The 22,594-nt window shown below is 57.5% G+C and overlaps 1 protein-coding gene across 1 annotated transcript in view; it reads right to left on the bottom strand.

Moving 5' to 3' along the window:
* Positions 1 to 17,872: 17,872 nt before the first annotated feature.
* The window catches only part of GRHL1 (grainyhead like transcription factor 1), a 52,440-nt gene continuing 47,718 nt past the window's right edge, over positions 17,873 to 22,594 (bottom strand). The window contains exons 15-16 of the mRNA XM_045979448.1: positions 20,684 to 20,748; positions 17,873 to 19,508 (exon numbers count right to left, since the gene is read on the bottom strand). Of these exons, the coding sequence (XP_045835404.1) occupies positions 19,394 to 19,508; positions 20,684 to 20,748 (180 nt within the window). The 3' untranslated portion in view covers positions 17,873 to 19,393. The remainder of the gene's footprint in view (positions 19,509 to 20,683; positions 20,749 to 22,594) is intronic.

The following is a 22,594-nucleotide window of genomic DNA, read 5'->3' as shown; positions in this document are numbered from 1 at the left end:
CTGGCCATATTTGTCAGAGCGCGCGGGTCCTCAGTCCTCTCTGGCTCGGGGAAGCCACCTCAGCTGGCCCATGCGGGGCTTAAACACCCAGAGAATGAAAGCCCCAGTGGGAAATACCAACGTGTCACCAGCCTCCCGCGGCCTTCCTCGCTCTCCCACTTCTGAACGGGCTCCTTTACCAGGAGGGACCCTGCGGAGGGCACGGGGTGCGATGAGCACCGGGTGTCACAGGAAACTAATGAGTCGCGGACCTCTACCTCTGAAACTAATAGTACGCTGTAGGTTAAAGAATGGGTTTTACATTTTTTTTTTTTTAAAGATTTTATTTATTTATCAGAGAGAGATCACAAGTAGGCAGAGAGGCAGGCAGAGAGAGTGAGAGGGAAGCAGGCTCCCTTCAGAGCAGAGAGCCCGACATGGGACTCGATCCCAGGACCCTGAGACCATGACCCGAGCCGAAGGCAGCGGCTTAACCCACTGAGCCACCCAGGCGCCCCTGGGTTTTACATTTTTATTAAAAAATGTAAAAAAAGATACTTCCCTAGCTGAATTGTTTTAAGAATTTAGAGGTTTTGTTCCACAAAACATGGCACTTAGCCATCACATGGTCCCCAGCCCAGAGCACGTCATTTTTTTGGTTTTGGGGGCCCAGCTTTTCCCTCCTGTCAGGACCGGAGTGTGTGTGATGCTGGGGAGACAGAGCTCTTTACTTTCTGCCCCTGGGGAAAAGGGGACAGTTGTGGGACTGTATCGAGTGTCTTGGATGTGGGACCCTAAGAAACCCTTGGGGGGGCCGGGCCTGAAGTCCCACAAGGGGGGTGGCACCTCAGGAGCTCGGGGTCAGAAAACGAGGTCCCCAAGTTTGCATCCCCCGCCCACCCCAGGCTGGCGGGCCGGCCGGCTGTGTGGTCCCGGGGGCTCTTGGGGAGCACGCTCGCCCACAGCCGGGCCTTGGGGCGTCTTCAGACCCAGCCTCACGCTTGGCCACTCAGATGCTTCAGTGCAGGGCGTGGGGACCATTCCAGTTCCCGACCTCCCCCCCCCCCAGCTGCAGTTTACAAAGCTCTCTAGGGGGGAGGGGGGGTGGGGAGGAAGGGAGGGGACGAGGGTGTCACAGGCCCAGGGCACTCTTCTGGGTGGAGGCAGGTTAGAAGGGGTGCTGGGACCTCCGGATCCCACAGGGTCCCCCTGAGGGCTTTGTTTGGGTTGCAGGGAGCAGGAAACTCCCCACCCTGGGGAAATGCCTCCCTACGCAAGGGTGGGTGGGCCGGGCCACCACTTCCCCTGCAGAGGGATACACCCAGGCTCAGCAGCCTGCGGAGGGGTCATGGCGGGGGCAGAATCCTCTCTGCCCCAGACTCAGTTTCCCTTTTTGGCTACAAGGGGACGTTGCTAGGATGGTGGCAAAGGACCAGCAGAGGGGCAGATTAAACAGACCACATGGGCTTCAACCAGCACCTCTGGCTTCCAGCAAATGCCTGGGCTCCGGAGGTCCTGGTGTCCTGATCGGATTTGTTCCCAATTGTCCTGTTCACGTGTGTCTCCCACTCCACATACAGAGGGCGTGAATGGGTTAAATGTCCCCCACGGCCAGGAAGTACGTTATCCATACAGACCCCTGCTGGTGGCCTGAGAAAGCAGCCTTGCTACCCTCTCTGGGTACACACACAGTGCGGGGGAGGGCAGGGGGGACACAGAGGTGACCAGGCATTGAGGGTGGGGCCAGGGGAACTGGGTGAGGAGGGGGGAGCCGGAGGCAGACAGATGGGGAAATTCTGGGTGGGAACACCACCCCCTGGCCATTTCTGAGCTGAGCTTCAAAGAGGAAGGGGAAAAAGTAAGAGAAGGTGTGTGTGTGTGTGTGTGTGTGTGTGTGTGTGTTGGGGGGTGGGCACAGAGAGCCAGAGGAAAATGAGAAGGTCATGAACACCTGAAGCATGAGCGGCTGGGCAGTGGCTCTCCACGCCCCCACCCTGCAGATAGGTGGGAGTGGGTGAAGAGGCCCATTTATGAGACCAGAGTATCGAGGACCTTACAGGCCAGGCCAGAGGGTTTGCCTCTTGTTCTGACAACCCGGAAGCGACGCTGCTGGGACCCCACCAGGGGAGCAGCCAATCACGTCTGCGCTTTAGAACCGTGCTCCTGACCTCGGCGTGGAGAGCGGATAGGATTGGCACCATGTCAGGCTGGAGGCTGGGACGGCTCTGCAGGCCACGGGCTGGATTAATTTTTATATCGTGTGACAAATTACAGCAAACTCAGAGGCTGAAAACAACATGCATTTATTATCTCAGTTTCCATGAACTAATAAAAGAGCAATCTGGGGGCGCCTGGGTGGCTCCGTGGGTTAAGACTCTGCCTTCGGCTCAGGTCATGATCTCAGGGTCCTGGGATCGAGCCCTGCATCGGGCTCTCTGCTCAGCGGGGAGCCTGCTTCCCCCTCTCTCTCTATGTCTGCCTCTCTGCCTACTTGTGATCTCTGTCAAATAAATGAATAAATAAAAAAAAAAAAAGAGCAATCTGGACAAGGCTCCGCTAGGTCTTTGGCCTAAGGTCTCAGTGATCCACACTTAAGGTGGCATTTGGGCTGCACTCTTACCGGGAAGCTCGACTGGGGGAGATACTGCTTCTGTGCTCTCGGGGTGTGGGCACGGTTCTTCCCCTTGCTCCCATATGGCCGAGGACCGGGCTTCCCACCGGCCGTCTGCTCCGGTCTTCAAGGCCGTCCATAGTCGCTGGCCACAGGTCCTCTCTCTGGGCAGCACACAAACCACAAGCCAGCATGGGGCAGCCTACCCTGTACTTTCCTCTCAGCACCCCACTTTCTCCTCTCTATTCCTTCCACCTCCTTGCTCCCCATTCATTCCTTCCATCTCCTTGCTCCCCATTCAAGGTGGTGGCTCTGGGCCCTCGCCTGGGGGAAAACCACACAGGGCAGTGCATGGAATGAGCTCACAAGCCTTTCCCCCGCTCTGGGTTCCTGTTGAATAATGGGGGGCTAGAGCCTGGCTGTGCTGACACACGAGACTGGTCCTCAGACTGAGCGCAGAGAGCTGCTGAAAGATGGGTAGGGACAGACGGACACCAGGGTCTCTGCTTGGGGGACCATCGCTTTCGGGGGCCACCAGCCTTATCCTCGCCGTCGCCCGTGGCTCTGTCCTCCGGCTCTTGTCCTTCACCCTTTGGCTTCCCGTGGCTGCTGTGTGTGTGTGTACGCACGCGCGCGTGCGTGAGCAGGTGGGTGTGCATAGGGGACGCCCGGGGCTACAGAGCAGGCTACCCTGTCCCCAGGGCTCAGGACGTGGGGAAGGACTTCCCGTCAAGCCTGAGGGCTGAGCCAACAGCGGATCTCGGACGACCTCTCCGCCAAGTGGCCGGCTCCAAGGGACAAGAAGAGACCCCGGCGTGCTTTCCAACGGAGCAGTCGCCCTGAAGATGAAGCTGAGCCCGGAGGTTCGCACCCCGAGGAGAAACGCTTCTACCCCATACACGGTGCCGGCCTGGAGCACCCCGCCCTGTCTGAGCTCCCGCTCCCCGACCCTGTGGGTAGAGCTCGCTGGAGCCAGTTTGCACGGACCCACTGCACAGGGTTCTCTCCCTGCCGCCCCCCAAATCCCCACCTGAAATCAGCCACAGAGGGAGTATTTACACCCCAGAAATCAGCGAACACTGCCAGTGACTTCCTGGGGCCGCGGGGTAGAGCGCCCCTCCAGGCAGAAGCCGGACCTGCTGCCCCCAGGTGCGCCCCGTCTAGGAACCACAGCCCTGCGTGTCCCCCCAGGGCTCCACGGAATCCGCCCGTCCTGTAGTGATGCGCGGCGGATAGCCAAGTCTGATACCCGTTGCGCTCCAATGGCTGGAACCAGAGTCCCCGTGGTCCTCTTTAAACTCCGAGCGTGGCTTCTGGACACTGGCGTGAACGTGTGTGCAACAAAGGAGTAGAGCAGCACACGCATGTCTGTACACACACACACACACACACACACACGTGACCCGTGCAGTCTTCAGACCGCGTGCGACCTGCTCGTTGGTCTCAGGGACATGGAGTGTGTCATGGCCTTTGGCTGGGAATCCCTGCCCCAGGCCCCCCACCACGAGGAGGGGCAGTGGCTCCTTTGCTCCTGGGTCTCTGTTCCCTCACCGCCCCTCGCTCCCCCTCCCTCTGCCGGCGGCAGCTCTGCGCAGGACGGAGCCGCAGGACGGAGCCCCATCACAGGGCTGCTGCGTCCACAGCCTTATCTCCCAGCGCAGAGCCCGGGCCGAGGCGGAAGCACAGAGCGAGGCCGTGTGTTTGCTGTTCTGGTGCTTCCAGAAAAACAGAGCCTTCTTCCCAGAAGGCCACCTGGCCCTGAGCCCACTGCCTGGCCCCTGCTCCCGGGAAGCGGTGTCCTGGGGCAGGGCCGTGCCCCGGGAGGCCGCAGGGCCAGCGGGTGAGGTGGGCGAAAACCACGCTGCCTTCCCTCGACGAGAGGGTTGGCTCAGGTAGAGCTGAGTTCCCCTTTCCCTCCACGTCTACACAGCCGCCCGGTTGGGTCAGAGCCCCGTCCCCCTTCACCACTGCCCGCATGCAGAGTTCCCACTCCCTGCACGCCAGCCCCCCGCACTGGCCCCCACCTGGGTATCTTCTCCGTGCTCCCCGGCCTTCTGCCTCGCTGTCTCCCGTCCCTTGCCCAGCAACAGCCAGAAGCCTTGGGTTTAGAACACCCCCGGCCCCCCTCAAAATCCCTCAGGGCCCGCACCCGCCCTCTGGGTGTGAGGAATTCAATCCCTGGCCGTGTCTGCTCCCATGGCTGCTTCCTGGCCGAGTAACGCAGGTGTCCAGGGAGGGACAGGGAGGGTGCCCCATGCCAGCTGGGAGGGGCAACGGGAGGGGATCCCAGTGCCGAGGCGCTGGGCTTGTGCCCACCCCTTCCTGGGGAAGGAGATCCTTGACGTCGTCCCTTGAAGGAGGCAGCCTCCAGCCCAAGTGCCCGCTCTGGTCCCTGCATCAAAGCTCGGCCCACTCTTCCCAGGCGGCTCTTCATGGGGCTTCCCAGGTTGTGGTCCCCCAGGCCTTCCCATGCACCCACCTTTCTGAGAGTTCTGAGACCCTGGAGACCGGTGCACTTGGGGCCCCCCTGCCCTTCTTATCTCTGGGAAACCCTGGTCAGGAAGTCTCCGGGGTGGGCTTGTCTCCTACTGCAGGCCAATCCCCCGCCCCGCTCCCTGCCCTATCAGGGAGCTCTACTGAGCCTCCACCCTGAGCGACACCTAGAGGGGGGCCCCGGAGGCCTGGTGGGCAGCCCTCCATCTGCCAGTGACGGTGCGGGGAGGACCTGTCCCGGGCAGTCATGAGCCTGTTTCTGGGGCATGGCCTTGGCCGTGGTTCCTGCCCATTTTCTCACGCTGGTTTCTCAGCTTTCTGCTTTTGAAAGTTTTCTGTTGCCTGAAACCAGGAGCCTGTAAGCCGGCAGAAAGCCCCGTACCTGGCAGTGCCCAGCTTCGAGCCCAGGAAAGGGTAGCTTCTTCCCTCCCTCTTTGTCCCAGAGGCTGCCCTCTGTCTCCAGGCCCGACCACCCCGCCTGAGGGCAGGTTTCCCTGGGGCAGAAACAGAACAGAGGACGTGTCCCAGGAAGGGGCTGACTCTGAGTACCTTGGTGGCAGGGATTCCAGGGCAGCCTTGGGCAGCCCCTTTCCTAGGGCCCTCCCTTCCCAAAGTCAGGGGCCTGGTGCGTTCGCGCGCGCGCGCGCACACACACACACACACACACACACGCACACACACACGCGCACGCGCACATACACACACACGCACACGCACGCGCTGGAGCGCAGAGGCACACAGTGCCCACGCACCTGTCATGTGCTCCACCTCCGCCTAAGGCCTGGGCTGCCTCTTCCTGGCCCAGCGATTGTGGGGGTGCCCCTTGGCTCGAGCGCCCCCAGGCTCAGGATCACCTCTGGCGGGGTTCTCTGAGCACACTGGAGCCCAAGCTCTTGGACCCCCTCTGCCCCTCCGGCCAAACAGCTTCTTGTTCTGAGGCCCTTGCCCATCCCCCCATTCCCCTGCAGCTCTGTCCTCTCCGCTCCTCCTGTCCCTCCCCCAGGCCCCAGGCCAGCGTCTGCCGTGTCCATGCGAGGTACTCCCTCTCCGGAGCCCCGGGCTTTGTCTACACTCGCAGGCCTTTACCATACTGCTGGGCTGAAACAGGGACTTGGCGGGGGGCGGGGGTGGGAGGTGGGGGGTGGGGGAAGCACAGAGCAGGCATCAGACCGGCATCAGACCCGAGGATTGTCCGAGGGATTCCTGAGAGGGAAAGCCGCCGCTCTGGGCCTGCACGTGGGCTCCCTTTCTTCCGCGGTGGGAGCACCTCCCCCCACCCCAGGGCTCCTGTGCTCCGCAGGAGGGCTTGCTCCCTGTGGGAATGACCGAGGGGGACTGGGGTGGCGGGGCCGGGCTTCCCGCTAGAAAGTCACTGTGTTCCGTAATTCTGAGTATGCTGACGGACGGTCCTGTGTGAATGTCTGATTCCTCATCGAACGTGCACGTGCTCCTGGGGTAGCGTCCACCCGTGTGGGCTGGTGCTCTTCTGTTTCGTTTTGTGACAGTCCCGTCCTCTGGAGCTCGAGGCGCGTCCGTGTGCCGCGTCCCCATCCTTCTCGCAGCACGTTCTCGCTCTTGGCTGGGGATCTCTCTGGGCGCGGTCCCTGAGGCCGGCCCCTCCTCCCCGAGCCCTGGCTCCTCCCAGGGCAACGACACCAACATCGAGAAGCCCCAGCCTGGGCCCCAGTGTGTGCACCGTGATCAAGGCTCACAGCTCCCGGCCCTCTCAGCGCCCTGGGGGAGCAGCGACGCACACACACGCACACCTGTCTGCCTGCAGCCATGTCCGCGCACACACACATGCGGGCACAGGCACCCACGTACACACATGCACACGCACACACGCAACGCACCCGCGCGCACACATGCACACCCGCACACACACATGCACACAGACATTTATTTCTCTATCTATAAATACTGGCAACTACGAGTTCCCACCGCCAGCGTAGGTCCACTCCAGTCTGCTCCTTCTCCACGTCCCTAACTCTTCCCTGACGGGGAGAGAGCGGCTTCCCCTCTGCCGTCGCTCACCCGGCCAGCCCTTCCCGGGCACGGCCTCTTAGCTGGCCAGCGCCGGAACTGCCCCAGGCCAATGCCCTGACTGGGTCCGAGAGCTCGCCACCGCTCCCCCCCACCATGGGGTCCCCTACACACCCTCCCTCCAGATGCTGCCTCACCCCGCTCGGGAGCTGCACCCACACGCGGCATCCCCCCCACGTCCTCCTCCTCTGCTGGGACCTGGCACCGCGGCACGCTGTCTTGCCCCACGGGTCCGTCTCTGACCCTGTGCCAGGCTGTGTCCCCTCGCTCCCACGGGCCACCTGCTCGCCCGTCAGGCTGGGCGATGCCCTCCTTACCCTGCTGTGTGCCCACACCTACTCTCGCCATTTGTACTCTGACCTGACACAGACCCCTACCTTGCACTCACCGGTGGGCTTTGAACCAAATTGTTTGGGAAGGAAGTGAAGGGGTTGGATGGGAGGGGGAGGGAGAGAGCTGCTGTTTCATTGTGTTTGTTTGTTTGTTCGTTTGTTTGTTTGATGGAGGCTCCGCTCCTATGAGTGGAGAGCTCAAGAGTGCAGAGCTCACCGGGGGCTTGAACTCAGAACCCTGAGCTGAGATCAAGAGTCGGGTGATTAACCGACTGAGCCACCCGGAAGCCCCTGGTTTGGGGGGATTTTGTTTGTTTGTTCGTATTACAGAGCTGCTATTTCTTACTAGAAGGCGGAGGGCAGACACTCGGTGCTGGGAAGCTCTGATGTAGTTGCCGTCCTCGCTCACCCTGGGCGCTCACAAATGGCTCAGCCCTTACACGCACTATTTTCGTCCTCCCACGAACTCATGAGCTGGGTTTCATCACTACTCTGTCCTCAAACTGCAAAATCTGCAGCTCGGGAAACGCATGGTGACCGTCCCGTCACACGGCAGCGAGGGCAGCCCCCAGGCATCCAGCTCCCGGGATGGTTCTGGGTGCCCGGGACCCATCTAGAAATAAAATTAGATTCCCCTTTTCATCTGTCCCAGGCCCCCAAGCTCTGGGCCCTCCCCACCATGCATGACATCTTATCAAGCTCCAGATAAGGGCTGCCGACACCCCCTCACAGCCTGTGAGCCCCCCGGAGCTGTCCCTGCGGGGCAGGAAGGCAGGGAGCAGCCCACCCGGGAGCTGGGCAGGTGCAGGGGGACCAGTGCTTGCGGACACGGAGAGCTGGAGGGGCCTGGCCGGGAGGGGCATGGACCCAGGAGACCTGGAAGGAAGCCTCAGGGCTCGTAGCTGCCCTGGGGACCCGACCTCCTGGTTTGCTTGCCAAGTCCCTCCACTCACCCTGAGCACTGGCTTGAGTCCAGGGGTGCCCCCGTCCAGCTGGGAGAGTTCTGTTGCCAGGCCTGACAAGACAGCAGGCTGGAAGCACATTGAGGAAGTGAGGGCCGGGGGGGCGGGGGGCATCTGCAGGCTTCCATCAAGATGGGTTCCCTGAGAGGCTGGGCGGGGACCGTAGCCAAGGCCGCCTCCTTTACGTTCCCTTTCTGACCAGGGAGCTGCAAGACGATGAGAGATGGGATTGGGGCCTGGCCCTGTGACCTCTGGGGAAGTGGCTGATCCTGGCCCGTGGGCAGGTGTGATGAGGCTGGGAGTCCATACCCCATGCATCCCGCACCCCCCCACCCCCGCTCTTTGCTCCAGGGCTTGGGGTCACCAGGGCTCAGCTGGGCCCGTGCTTACCCCCATGCCTCCGTTTCTCTGTGTGGGCCTTGGGCTCCAGAGCAGGAAGACCTGCATTCGTGTCTGGGCCCTGCCGAACCCTGCTGTGGCTCTTTGGGGAAAGCGGCCTGTGTTGTCACTGTGTCTTGAGCTTGCTGTCTGGGCTGTGAGGGCTCCGGGAAGGCCATGGGGCCGTGACACAGCCGGGAGCACCAACAGCTGGGCCTCAAGGTGATGCTCAAAGCCCAGGGGATTAGAAGCGGACAGCGGAGGCTGGGGACACAGGGAGGGTCCCAGGACGACTGGTGCACCCCGCAGGCAGCTGAGAGAAAGTGGGCCAGTGAGGCCCAGCCTCAGGACTAACGCCCGCCAGCAACACTCAGGGGCTGGGAAGGTGCCCGATGGTGGACAGGATGGGCCTGTGCTGACCTGAAGCTGGTGCGGGGCTTAGTGCACAGACGGAGGGCCCTCACCCTGCCGCGGCCTGGCCCCGGCCCTGCAGGCCTGCCATGGCCCTCCCCAGGGGCCGGCTTTCCCTTCCCTGCTTGCTGGTGTGGCCTTCAGGTTGGAGCAAGCAGGGTGGGGGCTGGGAAAGGCCTGGGAAGCCCTGTGCCAGTGACATGGGACTTCTGTAAACGTTAGGGACCTGGAATCATCTGGAGGCCCAAGCTGGAAGTGGGGGAAAGGTCTCAGCGTCGCGCCAGCGGTGGGCGCTGCGCCAGGGCCAGCAGGAGGAAGGCAGCCGACGTCCAGATGGGCCAGACACCCACAGGCCAGCCCCTGCCTGGCCGCCGGCCACCTGGGAAGGCTGCACGAACCTCACACAGGCCAGGCCAGCGTCGGGCCTCCCAGGCAGGCAGGCAGGGTGGGAGGAGACTGTGGAGGGAGGCCCTGCTGCGACCGCGTCCCCTCCTGCCTCTGACCCACGCTTTTCTAGGCTCACGCCTGGCCTCCTAGCGGGAGGGGTCCCTGGGGCACCTTTGCCCCCTGGAGCCGCAGCCCTTCGGCCTGCAGGATGTTTGCTGATGCTTATCACCACCTGCGGCAAACAGAGATGGAGCGCTCCGTGCTGGCCCCTGGCAACCGGGCCACCTGTGCAGGCCGCCAGGCTTGCCTCAGTCTCCCTCTGCAGTCATGGGATAAGATGTCCACTGCCCGATCTGGCCCAGCGGGACTTGGACGTGGGAGCATCCAACTTGCTGGGAGTTGAGGGACTGCAGCCGAGAGCGCCGGCCGGCCGCAGGTCCCAGGAGGCCAGCGTCCATCAGCAACAGCCCCCCTGCACGGCTGAGCCCAAGATCTGGTCGCGCAGGCCACCCCCGTGCTCACCTGGGGAACAGGGTGACATCAGATACTGTCCAGGGATGGGGAACCGGGACAGGCAGCCTGCACGCCTCCCGAAGGAGTGTTCTTTGCTCTTGGTTTAGACACACAAGTGAGAAACGGAGGCGGGGGTTCTCAGGGGTCCTCAGCTTACTCCTGGGCACCTCGGGCCTGCAGGGGAACAAGTCTGTGCACGTGTGTGGGAAGGATTCTTAACAGGACTCCGCTTTTTCAGAGCGGTGTTAGGTTCGCAGCCCAACTGGGAAGGGACAGACATTTCCCCTCTACCCTTTCCCCCAACACACACGTGTCTCCCCCGTATCAACACCCCCCATCGGTACATTTGCCACAACTCTCAAACCTACATGACACACCACCACGGCCCACGGCCCAGAGCTGACCTTAGGCGTCACTCTTGGGGGGTCACAGGTCCTGCGGGTCTGGACGGTGCTGGAATGCCGTGTGGACATGGACCCGTTGTCAGGCTATCCTACAGAGTGCGCTTGCCGCTTTGAAAATCTTTCCCACTTATTCACCGGCTCCCCACAAAGCCCGGCAAACCCCAGTCTCTTTACTGTGTACGTCATGGTGCTTGATTTCCAGAATGCCGTGGAGCTGGGATCAGCCAGCCTGTGGCCTGTTCAGATCAGATTAGTTCACCTGGAAGTCTGCACTGAGGGTCCTCCTTGTGTTTTCATGGCTTGTAGCTCATCTCTTTTTAGCACCGAAAATATCCCACTGTCTGGACGGGCCGCGGTTTACTCCCGCACGTCCCTAACGACTAAAGGACACCTGGGCTGCTCCCCACGTTTGGCAGTTACGAATAAAGCTATTATGAACATCTGCGTGCGGGTTTTTGTGCGGACCTACGTTTTCAGCTCCTCTGGGTAAGCAGCACGGAGCACGACTGCTGGGTCGGATGGTAACAGCATGTTCAGTGTCGTAAGGAGTCACCGAACTGTCTTCCAAAGTGGCGGCCCACGCTGTGTTCCCGCCGGCGGTGGGCGAGCGTTCCTGGCGCTCCCCGGCCTCGCCGGCCTGCGGTGGCGGCACTGGTCTGGACTGGGGTCATTCTAGGAAGTGTGCAGGGGTAGCTCATTGTTGTTTTAACGTGTCTTTCCCTGAGGACGTGTGACGTAGCGTCTTTTCGGATTCTCACTTGCCGCACGGGGCTTCTTTGGTGAGGCGTCTGTTAAGTTCTCTGGCGTCTTGTAATTGGGTAGTTTGTTTTCTTATTGTTGAGTTGTAAGAGTTCTTTGTGTGTTTTGAGTGACTGTCCTTCATTAGATGTTTTCTGCAAATATTTCCTCCCAGTCTGGGGCTTGTTTTCTCCTCCTGACATTGCCTTTGGCCCAGATGTTTTTCATCTTGGTCAAGTGCAGCTCATCTGTGATCGCTCTCCTGGATGCCTTTGGTGTTGTAGCTAGAAAGTCCTTGGCACACCCAAGGGCATCTAGGTCTGGGGTCCACTGGGAGTTACTTTTGTGATGGGTTTAAGGTCTGGGTCTAGATTCCCTGGAGGCAAGAGCTCTGTGTCCATTCCGGCGGCCAGCGGGTGACCCGCACTCGGCACTTCCCTTTCCCGCCGTTCCTTACGGAGGCCCAGGCAGAGCCGTCTGGGCGGCAACTCCCCGGGGAGTCTGCAAACCTCTGACACCAGAAGGCATCAGGGCTTGCTCCTCCAGATGCTTGTTTAGGGGGAGAAGCCTTTCCTCCTAGTCTGGGTAACAGTCAGCCTGAGTCCTCACAGCATTTTTGCCTCTTGTAACTTCCCTGGTCCGCGGCGGTCTTGACATACGCCGAGACAGAAAGGCAGGAAGAAAGGGGGAAGGGGGAAGGGGGAAGGGAAGGAAAGGAAGAAGGGAAATCCCCGAAGGAAATAGGAAGTAAAAAAAAACCAGTTATCTTGCACTGTTTTAGTTTTTATCACAGGATTTTCCTGAAAATTAAGCTAATTATGCTTTTTTTCTGTAGGGCAAAGAAGCCAGGTCAGGCGAGAAGTGGAGCGATGACCACGAAGTGACTGTATGACCTGCTGTGTGACCTCCGGAGGTCCCCGCACTCGGGCCGGCGTGTGCTCATGTGTGAGGCGGTTTCCCTGGGCTTCGGGTTTAATTTTCTGTAAAGAGTAACAGCACAATCACGCACCGAAAGGAGCAGAGGTCAGAAGAAACAGCCCACTCCGGTCACCGAAACGACCCTCCTTTCAAGGACACTCAGACCTGAGCACAAGTGTGCACCTGGGGGGGACTGTCTCAGGGAAAGTCACATCTTCTTGCCCATTCACTAAAATAAAACCCACCCACCAGGTTCACACTCTTTCCTCAGCATTCTAGAACTTGGAAAAGTGAATGGCAGAGCTCCTCTTTCGTAACAACATATACGAGAACATTCAGGAAAGAACAGGTGATCTTCCAGGGGCTGCTGAGAAACACTGGACTGATTGAGTCCTTCAGTCAGTGAAACTTTATTTTTTATTTTTAAAATTATTTTGGGGGGGATGGGAGGGGTGGAGGGAGAGAGAGAATCCTGAGGCAGACTCCACACTGAGCAGGGAGCCCAACACGGGGCTCAATCCCAGGACCCTGAGATCATGACCTGAGCTGAAATCAAGAGTTGAATCCTTAACCAACTGAACCACCAAGGCACCCCCAATTTTTTTCTAGGTTTTAAAAAAATTTTTATTTAAGTGGGGCTTGAACTCATGACCCTGAGTTCAAAAGTCCTCCTCTGATGGAGTCAGGCAGGTACCCCCATGATGACGGCTCGTCGTATCAACAACTTCAACAGCAATCAGATGGCATGCTCAAACGCCACAATTCAAGGACGGAGTATTACTATAACGGGACTCTTTGCCAAGATGGAATGTGGTTCACACAACACAACTACACGAATGTCTACAAGGTGCCAGCCATTCCTGCTGGCATTTGGGGCTCATCAGTGAAAGAGTCAGAGACAAAAGCCCTTGCTCTTCTTGAAGGAACATCCTAGCAAGGAAGGCTCACAGTAAACATGAGTGTAATCATCAGGTAAAATACACGGCAGGTTAGAAAGCGGCATGCTACAGGGCGCCTGGGTGTCTCAGTGGGTTAAAGCCTCTGCCGTCGGCTCAGGTCATGATCTCAGGGTCCTGGGATCGAGCCCCACATCGGGCTCTCTGCTCCGCAGGGAGCCTGCTTCCTCCTCTCTCTCTGCCTACTTGTAATCTCTGTGTGTCAAATAAATAAATAAAATCTTAAAAAAAAAAAAAGAAAGAAAGAAAGCAGCACGTTATGGAAAACACCAGAGGGGTTAAGGGGGCCTGGGGCCGGGGGCAGAGGTGGAGGTGGGGAGCGGGGTCACTGGGCCGCCGAGTTCCTGTGGCTTTTCTCCTCTCCGCACACACGCGCTTCTTCGGTGTCTAGACTAGCACCTGCTGTTTCCTGCTCACCTGCTCACAGGCTCACCAAGGGCTCCATGTCCTGTGGATGTCAAGGAGGCCAAGGTCCGCAGACTAGACCGACTCTGGGCTGGCAAGTCAGGTCAGCAGAAGAGTGTCATGTTGGCCCTGACAGGCCGAAAGCCAAGGGCTCCGGTGGTCTTTCCGAACAGGTAAGTGGTGAAACGTACTTGCCGAGAAGGGCAAGCCTGAGACAGGCTTTTACTCATCTTCTTCTGAATGTCACGAACATCCCATCAGGCTCATGAAACGTGAATCTTTCTCCTTGGTATCGTGACCGAGACTGGGCAGACAGCAGTGGCTGTGATTAGGGCAGCCCCTGCTGTCCACATCACGTAACCTCAGCAGATGAAGTGTGTGGGAGCTTCAGCTGATGGGATGGAGACAAGTTCAAGACAGCCAGAAGGCTGGGATGGCTGCAGGAGGCGGCGAGAGGGGAGAGTGGTCTGGGCGGGGTCAGAAGGGTAAGTGGCAGAGATCCTGTCTACACTGAAAGGACCTGGGCTTTTCCTCTGGGTTGAGTAGGGCTCTGAGCAGGAGAGGCTTAATCTGATTCATGTTTCAGAAAGATCGTCGTGACCGCTAGATTGAGACTAAAATGAAGGTGCCCGTGTGTGGAAAGACCGGAGTCCAGCTAGGCGACTGCCCAAGTCCAGGCGAGAGATGGCCGTAAGTGATGGTTGTGTTCTGGATGTGTTTTCAAGGGAGGAACAGCAGGATTTTCTTGGGAGATTGGAGGCAGGGTGTAGAGAAAGGGAAGTTGGTGATGGCTGTAAGGTTTCTGTTCTGGGGAACCACAGAATTAGCATCACCATTTGCTGGTGACCTTCTCTATGCCGAGACCGTGCTGGGTACAGGCTGAGCAGGAAAGGTCTGGGGCATGTCCTCAAGGCACTAGCAGTCCGGGGCAGGGGCGGAAAGGAGCACAGTCAGACATCTCAGTAGGGAATTAGTTACAGGACACTACGGAGGCACCAAGGGGGATGTGCAGAAAGCAAATTGCCCAGCAGAGTTCTCAAGCTGGCGATGGGCAAGCGGAGTTGCGAAGAATGGAGGGAGGGGCATCTGGGTGGCTCAGTCCGTTGAGCATCTGACTTCTGATTTCCACTCGGGTTATGATCTCACGGTCGTGGGATCGAGCGCTGCACTGGGCTCTGTGCTCATTGTGGAGTCTGCTTAGGATTCTTTCTCTCTAATAAATAAAATCTCTCAAATTAATAAATAAAAAAGAATGGAGGTAAATTCTCCAGCCAACAGGGAGGAGACCTTGAGGAAACAGAAAAGACAAGGGCACAAGGCAAGAGGAGTCATGAAGGGCAGGACTTCGGAGCTTGGGGACGGCTCTCGGGACTGGGGCGCTGCAGACAGGGCAGTCGGGATTGAGCCATTTGTGGTTTATCCTGACAGGATCTGACCACACCCGAGAGAGCCTGAGAGCCAAAGGGCCTCGAGGCCGGTGAGCTACAGGCTGGACTGGAAGCTGTTGCAACACGGAGACAAGAGTGTGAGAGGACTGGAGAAGATACGCCAGGCCTGAAGGTCTGGCTGGAGGCTGGGCATGGGAGAGACGGCGCAGTCTAAGGTGCCCACCGCTTTCTGGCTGGGCGGTCACCGCAGCGGAAGCCCCAGGAGGAGGCTCGTGATTGAGAAGGAAGAGTTTGGTCCCAGCTGCCCAGCCTGGTGGCCAGCACCCAGGAGGGGGCTGATCTGGAGCCAAAGGGAGACTCTATGCAGGAGGAAGGAATCCGGGAGTTGTCCCTGCTCGAGGGCCTAGGGTCAAGGATGGAGGAGAGATCACAGACCGGCCCCTGGGGACAGGGACACTTCGGGAGCAAGAGTGGGGTCAGAGAGGGGGCAGCCGGAAGTCGGAGAAGCCGGGTGCGCTGCCTGGTAACCACTCCCGCTCCTTCTCTGCCTCCTTACACCCACTGCCCGGTCTCCGGTCCCCCAGAGGCCCGATTTCTACTTAGGCAGCTGTGTTGGAGGGGGGAGGCTTCCAGGCCCGGGCCGTGGGGGTTCCCCAGTGCGCCCGTAAGCGGGGGCGACCCGATCCGAGGGAAGCGCGGGACTTCGGCCCGGAGTCCTGGGCCTAGACTCTCCCCCGTCCAGACTTGGGTCGGGAGACACGGAGTCTGAGGAAGTGCTGGCAGCCATCGGGAGACGAACAAGGATGAGTCCCCAAAGGAGGAAAGAAATGAGGACGCCTGGGTGGCTCAGTGGGTTAAGCCTCTGCCTTCAGCTCGGGTCCTGATCTCAGGGTCCTGGGATCGAGCCCCGCGTCAGGCTCTCTGCTCAGTGGGGAGCCTGCTTCCCCCTCTCTCTGGCTACCTCTCTGCCTACTTGTGACCTCTCTCTCTGTCAAATCAATTAAAAGATAAAATCTTTAAAAAAAAAAAGGAAGAAAGAAATGAGGCTGCTGGTGAACCAAGCTCCAGGACGCCGCGGTGCCGCTTTCCGGCTCGAATGTTGTGAAAGTGGCAGGCGTCTGTCCCTTCCTAGCAGTGTTACCTCCTGACCCGGAGTGTGGTCTGTGATGTGGTGCTCTAAGCCCCTTGCATGAGAGCCTGCGAGGACTGGAGGACGTTTGTCAAGTGTCTGGGAGGGGGTCAGACAAGCGGGCGGGGCCGGCCGGAGGGCGGGTTGCGCAGAACCCAGCGCACAAGGAGCGGGAAAGCAGGAGGAGGCTGGATTGTTTCCTTCAAGGAAGCGGCTCCGGCTGCTCTGGCAAGAACCCGCCCTGCGGTTTCCCGGTCAAGTGTGCGGGGACAGGCCCGTCAGCCCGTCTCCTGCAGCCTGGCTCGCCCCGCAAAGCCCGGCCTGGAGGCCCGCCAGTGGGCTCGGCTTCCAGCGGGCACGAGGGGCGCCGGCAGCGCAGGCATGGGAAGAGCACGTCTGTGGGAGCGGAGAAGGGAGCGGCGCGGGCCTCCGTGCGGCGGGGACGGTGCCCCCAAGTGTGCGGCAAGGAGCCCACGGGTGCGTCCCTCCTGCCGGTGTCCGGGCAGCGGGCTTGGGGAGGAAGAAAGTTTCCCCAAGAAACCTTCTCCCGGGGCTGTGTTCATGCTAATGGCTTACGGTTTGTCTGCTTGCTTGTTTCGCCTGCGTCACACTTATAAGATGACGACGAAGACGAAATTTGGCTCCAGGTGGGAAGGGGGTGAGGACTGCGCAAGCAGCTCGGGCCGCGTGCACCTCCGGCAGAGGCGACGTGCGTGGGCGAAGTTGGGGCCCTGGGCCGCGCGGGGTCTGGCTCGGCGGCGGCCGCCACCCGCTGGGAACCATGTGGGGACTGCGCACTGCGGGCGGATGCCACCGTGGCTAACGCTGCACGACGCCACTGGCCGCTTCCCTCTGAAGCGGAGCCTAGAAACCGCGCCCGGTGCCAGGCCCCAGTAGGGCGCAGGCCCCCCTTTGCCGCCTCCTGGGCCTCCTCCCCGATCCAGGCTTGGGGCCTCCCGACCCCGGCCTCCCCGAGCGCACCCTCTCAGGGGCTTCTGCCTTCACTCAGGAGGCGAAGCCTGCCCGGCGGCCTGCTGGCCCAGGCCTAGCCCGGACTCCTCTGGGAGCTTCTGCTGTCAAAGGAGGGAGCGACGCGGCCGAATGCAGGCGCTCAAGGACAAGGGAAACCCGAGGCGCAACTTGGAGCCTCGGTGAACGTGGCGTCCAGCAAAGGCTCTGAGCTGGGCCCTGGCCCTGCTGAGTGACCAGGAGCGGAGTCTGCCCCTAGATTCTTGACCTGTGGCCCGAGCCGTAGAGCAGAAAATGAACAGATGTCACAGGAAATCCAGCAGGACGTTCACTCCATTAATCTGATCACGTATTCATTAGAAATTTCGATCAGTGTCTGTCATCTTTAGGCCTTGGATTACCTGCATAAGCTACAAGAGCTGTTTGATTTAGAAAGTCTAATGAACTGCAACATTCTTAGTAGATTGTTAAACCAGACATTTTTCTGCTAAGCTTTAAAAACTAAGAACCCTTAGGACTTTAGGGTCTGAAAGTGTACACCTTCAGCTTTAGTGGTTAAATTTTGGTAACGAGCTGAAAAATTATTCAGGGCTCCCTTATTTACGAGTTACTTGGGCCGTTTCAGACACCCGTAAGAGAAATTAAGATGAAGGAAAAGATAGGACTGTCCATCTGAGACATGAGAAAATACTAAGGAGATTCGTTCTGGCTCTACTACTTTAAGATCTCACATTCTGCATTAGTGACTAATGAAAGGATAAAATCGAACAGAGTAACAGGAAAGGACATATTACGAAACAGACATATAAAATTTAATCCCTTTGGTTTAAAATACATCTTCAATGATACAATTAAAAACAAGCGAGACAAAAATTTATTTCATAAAACAAAATATAAAATAGTTATGACCCGTGTCCCATGATATCTTATCTTAGAAAACCAGCAATTTAGTTCACGTACTTCATTAGAATATTTTAATGTAAAAATGTAACCATCGATCCTACTTATACAAATGACCTATTCTAGCTCCCTGAACCGAGATCCCTGTGATTTTGCTATAAAATGACACTTTTTAGTACTTTATATATTTAAGCGTTTGCACAAAATGCTCCGCCGCCACAGTCACGCGGTCTCATAAACTCATGAACGCTTCCTAGACTCGTTAGCGTACAAGACGATCAAAGCTTGAAGGCTCTGGAACACGGTAACACAGAAATCACTTCTTGCAAGAGGAAGACGAGGAAGGACTCCGTGTCGGGTTGCATCACCTCGCACCCGACAACGCCACGCGTTTTGGAAGGACTGCGTGTCCACTCCCGCGGGTGCGCACGCTTGCTATGAGCCTGCGCGCCAGAGCGGAGCTGCAGTAGTGTTTCCCCTACACTTCATGGGCTACAACAGTGCAGAGATCCGAGTAACAACCCTCTCAAGAGCAAAGAGAATCCCTGCCGTTTGTGAAGGTTTTGCTATGCTCTGGGACGATCGCGGTCTGGGAAAACACGACAGAACATTTCAGTGAGTTCCGCTAAGCACAGTACTCGATCTGCTTGGTATACATGACCGAAAATAACTTAACCTTTCATTTAGGCAAAGTCTTCAAGGTAGACCTTGTTGCATCTCTTCACTCTATGTACAGACACCACGGTTATATATTATCTATTTGTATGAGACACGTATGTACACATTTACAGACACAGGCCTTCAAAAACGTATTGCACTTATATACAACGCGGCGTGAGCTTATCTGATTCACACGGTGACCCATTTCAGTTCTTCCTAAGAAAGGCAGTTGACACGTTCAAGAAAGTTGCAGAGGAAGATTCAGTAACATGCCCTATCTGAGTAAACATTTTCTGGAGGACGAGAGGCTGAGGGAGAAAGGGCGCGTCCTCGCCTCTCCAGATGCCACTGCCACCACTCTGAGGCAGTCGGGGCGACGCTGAGCAGGCGAGGGCACGAAATCCTTAAACCCAAGCCCATTGCCTTTTCTGGCTTGCACTAGTGAGCAGGCCCACTAACATTGAAGAGACAAGGTAGATAACCCAATAGTCGTATAAATAATGGAGCAGATATTCCAAAGGTTCCCAGAGAGTCTATTAAACCTTAGAACACAGTTTTCACTTTTAATCCTAAGTACTGATATCAGAATACTGATACCCGCAAATTCAAACATAATGGCGTATGGATTTCTGTCGTCTGGAAATGCCAAGGCGGTATGGCGAACGCGACCTACGAGCCCAACGTAGCGCCATCTCCTACTCGCAAGGAGTCCCTTCCGCTGACCTCCACCCTTACCCGCGGGTACCTGCGGCGGCCCAAACAGCGAGGCCCGCGTAACCTTCCTTGAACTCGCTGGGAGAGGTGGGCCGGCGTGCCCTTAGATCTCGGTGAGGGTGAGCCTGTACGACCCCCCGGCTTCTTCGATCTGCAGCTGGAAGGTGTCTTCGTTGGAGTAGTGCTTCACGATGTTGTCATCCATGTTCACCAGAATCCTGGGAGAGGAGAAGCAAGACAGGTCTCATTCCTGGCCCCGTTTGGAAGGTAGGCCCGGACTCATGGCCCCGCGGCCCCGTCCCAGCTGCGACACGGGAGGTACGTTCTTTACAAAACCTCCCGCAGCCTCGATCCCCACCTATGAAGTGCAGGTGGTATCAGCGCCTGTCTTGTAAGGCTGCGCGAGGACTGCACGAGGGACCCCAGTAAAGCTCTTCGAACAGCGTCGGGCCCGCGGTGAAAGCAAGCGTACTAGCTTCTCTCCTGCTGTTACTTCAGCATGTAGGACTCCCTCGATAGACAGGAGCTCTTACAAGGCCAGAGTAAGTCTGCAGAAGCGGCGCCTCACTGCTCCAGCTTCAGAGAGCACAGCAGTCAAATTAACCCATGGGATCTGAAGCCACAGCTGTCTGAGCTTCCCTGGCAAGTCATCCTCAACGTTTAAGTGAACTACTAGGAAGTCTGACCCTTCCCACTCGGCTCATCCACAAAATTCAAATTAGGATTTGCTCTAGAAAGAAGCCAAATGATTCTTATGCCATACTCTGCGTACCATATCGAGTAGCAGAGTCACTTCCTTAAGTGAAATGGAACTAGAACGATGAATTTCTCGACCAGGGAGCAATGTTTTATGATTGAAAACATGGTCCGGGACAGGAGAACACAGCAGAGGGAGCAAGGACTGAACCTGAACCATGGCCTTGGCACTAACCTGCTACCTGGGCTTGGACATCGCAGGCTCTCTGCCTCAGCTGCCAGGTCTGTGAACTAATGATTGCCCAGCCCGGCTCAGAGGGTTAACATGAAAGTCAAGTACTACGCCAAGTGCCTGGTCCAGTGCCTGACTCATGCCGGGGGCACAACGAACGGGGCCATGCCTGCTCTTACCCTGACTCAATCTCGTAACGTGCTCTGGGATTCGGAGCTGCTTCACTCGTGCCCAGCGCGGGAAGAGCAAATAAAAATTTTACTTGGGGGAAAAAAAAAAAGAAGTCCACAAAGATGTCTTAGAAAGGCAGATCAACTTAATGTGGATATTTTAAGAAAAAATATATCCCTGCATTTCACATTCCTGTAACTTTATCTAGACCGGGCACAAACGCATGTGAACTGCATTAATGTGACCGAATACTGACATGACTTAGAAGTACTAGGAATGCCAGGTAACGCTTACCCTTTTTTACATTTCTTGAATATCTTCCCAATCTTATCATGGGGCACATCGTATTTGTCTGAGATCTAAAAGAACAAAGAAAAATAATTACAAAATGCTGATCTCGAGGCTTTAAAACACAAACTATAAATACTGTGGGACAGTCACTCAGTTTTCTGTCTTTCAAAAATGCACATGCACAGCCGTACAGGAAATGCCTGCAGACCGTGGGAGGGGGGTTACCGGCCTTTGAGGGAGCGGTGGTCACCGGCCTGTCATCTCCCCCCAGCGTACTGATGGCTCTCTGTGGGTTATGTGGTCCTCTTTCTGGAACATGACTACGCTCTAGAGGACTGTTAGGTTTCCAGAAGGAAGTGCACAGCTGCTCAGTGCCGCTCTGTACCCCGGGGACCCACAGCTCCCATCCATGGCGCTCCTGTGACCCTGACGTGGCCACAGGGCCCCAACCTGATGACCTAAGCCCCACGGCTTCCAGTCGGGGTCCCACCCTGCGGGTCACACCACCACGCGTGCTCTGCTCAAGCCCACGAAGGCCCTGCTCTGGGGTCCGACCCAGTGGCCTTGACTCGGCTCTGACCCTCCGCCTCCCCCACTCAGGAGAGAGAAGCTCTGATTCCCTGCAGCGCGGGGCGGCGGTGAGGACTCCGCATGTCCAGCACAGAGCAAGGGTTCACTTTAGATACAGAATCACGCGAAGGAAAACAACGCCTGAAGGTCCCAGAGCCTAGGAGACACATCAAGGTCCCTGATCACAAACCACGACTGCGCCACTGCCTGTTCTACCGAGAACCTCTCCGAAAGCAGCACAGATTCTCGCAAAGCCCGTGAGGCTCCGTGGTTAACTGCGAGGTTAACGTGGCCGTGGCCGCTGGGGTGTGGCCCTCGGGCCCTCCAGAGCCTCAGGTCTTCCACCCCCTTCCATAATCTGTAAGGTGTAGACAGAGCAGTGGAATCAGGGTCGTGTCAAGTGTGCGGGTTTCCTGTCGGAGCACAGAGGCTGTCTTTAAGGAGAGAGGATGAATTAATCCAAGGATAAGCTGACTCCGTCTACACCAAATGCCTTATCTGGAATTGTGCAGGCCACCCCCATCGACCCTCCATCTGAAGAGCAAAGCTCAAAGGAGCACTGAGAAAGGGGGCCTCAGAAGGCCAACCTGCAGACCGCTTTCAAGCTAACAAAACACCCAGTTCAAACCCAGTCTAAGCTCCCATCATCCAAACATCCACTTCTTCTCTGTGTCACTGGGTCATACGTTCTCACGTACTTATGAAGCATCAGTTAGGAAACCCCAGGCCTGAGAGACAACACTGACGAATTCATGATGGGCTCTGAGCATGTTGTATTTGCATAGTAAGTCTCAACCTTTTTTACGGGGAGCCTGCTTCCCCCTCTGCCTGCCTCTCTGCCCACTTGTGATCTCTGTCAAATAAATTTTAAAAATCTTAAAAAAAAACAAACAAAAAAGAGTAACGTAGGAAAAATCGCACAAAGCTGAAAAACGCCAGAAAGCAGAGGCAGATGGTGGTGCTGGCTTCGTCGTGCGGAGGGAATGTGCTCAGAGATGCCTGTGCGCCCAGGGACCCCGAGAGACCATGGCTCTCCCCAGTCCACTGTTCCCTCACCCTGCTTGATTTTTTGTCACTGCATTTATCGTTGCCTGGAAAATCACTTTAGTTTCGTGGCCTGCTTTCTTGCCCACACCTTCCTCTCTGGACCCGAAGCTCCATTCGGCAACGTGTCACCTACTCTCACGACTCTAGCAGCTAGAACAGGACCTGCCAAGCAGGCGCTTAGTAACACGTGTTAGCGGAATTCAGCACGCCGTGGCTGTCAGGGGAGCCGGGGGAAACCCATTTCCAGTGGTGCGCATGCTCTGAGCTTGAAGATGCCTATGATTTCTAGCGAGTTGA

The sequence above is a fragment of the Meles meles genome, chromosome 15, assembly GCF_922984935.1.
Source record: "Meles meles chromosome 15, mMelMel3.1 paternal haplotype, whole genome shotgun sequence".
NCBI classification, from domain to species: Eukaryota; Metazoa; Chordata; class Mammalia; order Carnivora; family Mustelidae; genus Meles; species Meles meles.
This window is presented reverse-complemented; position numbering and strand designations above follow the sequence as displayed.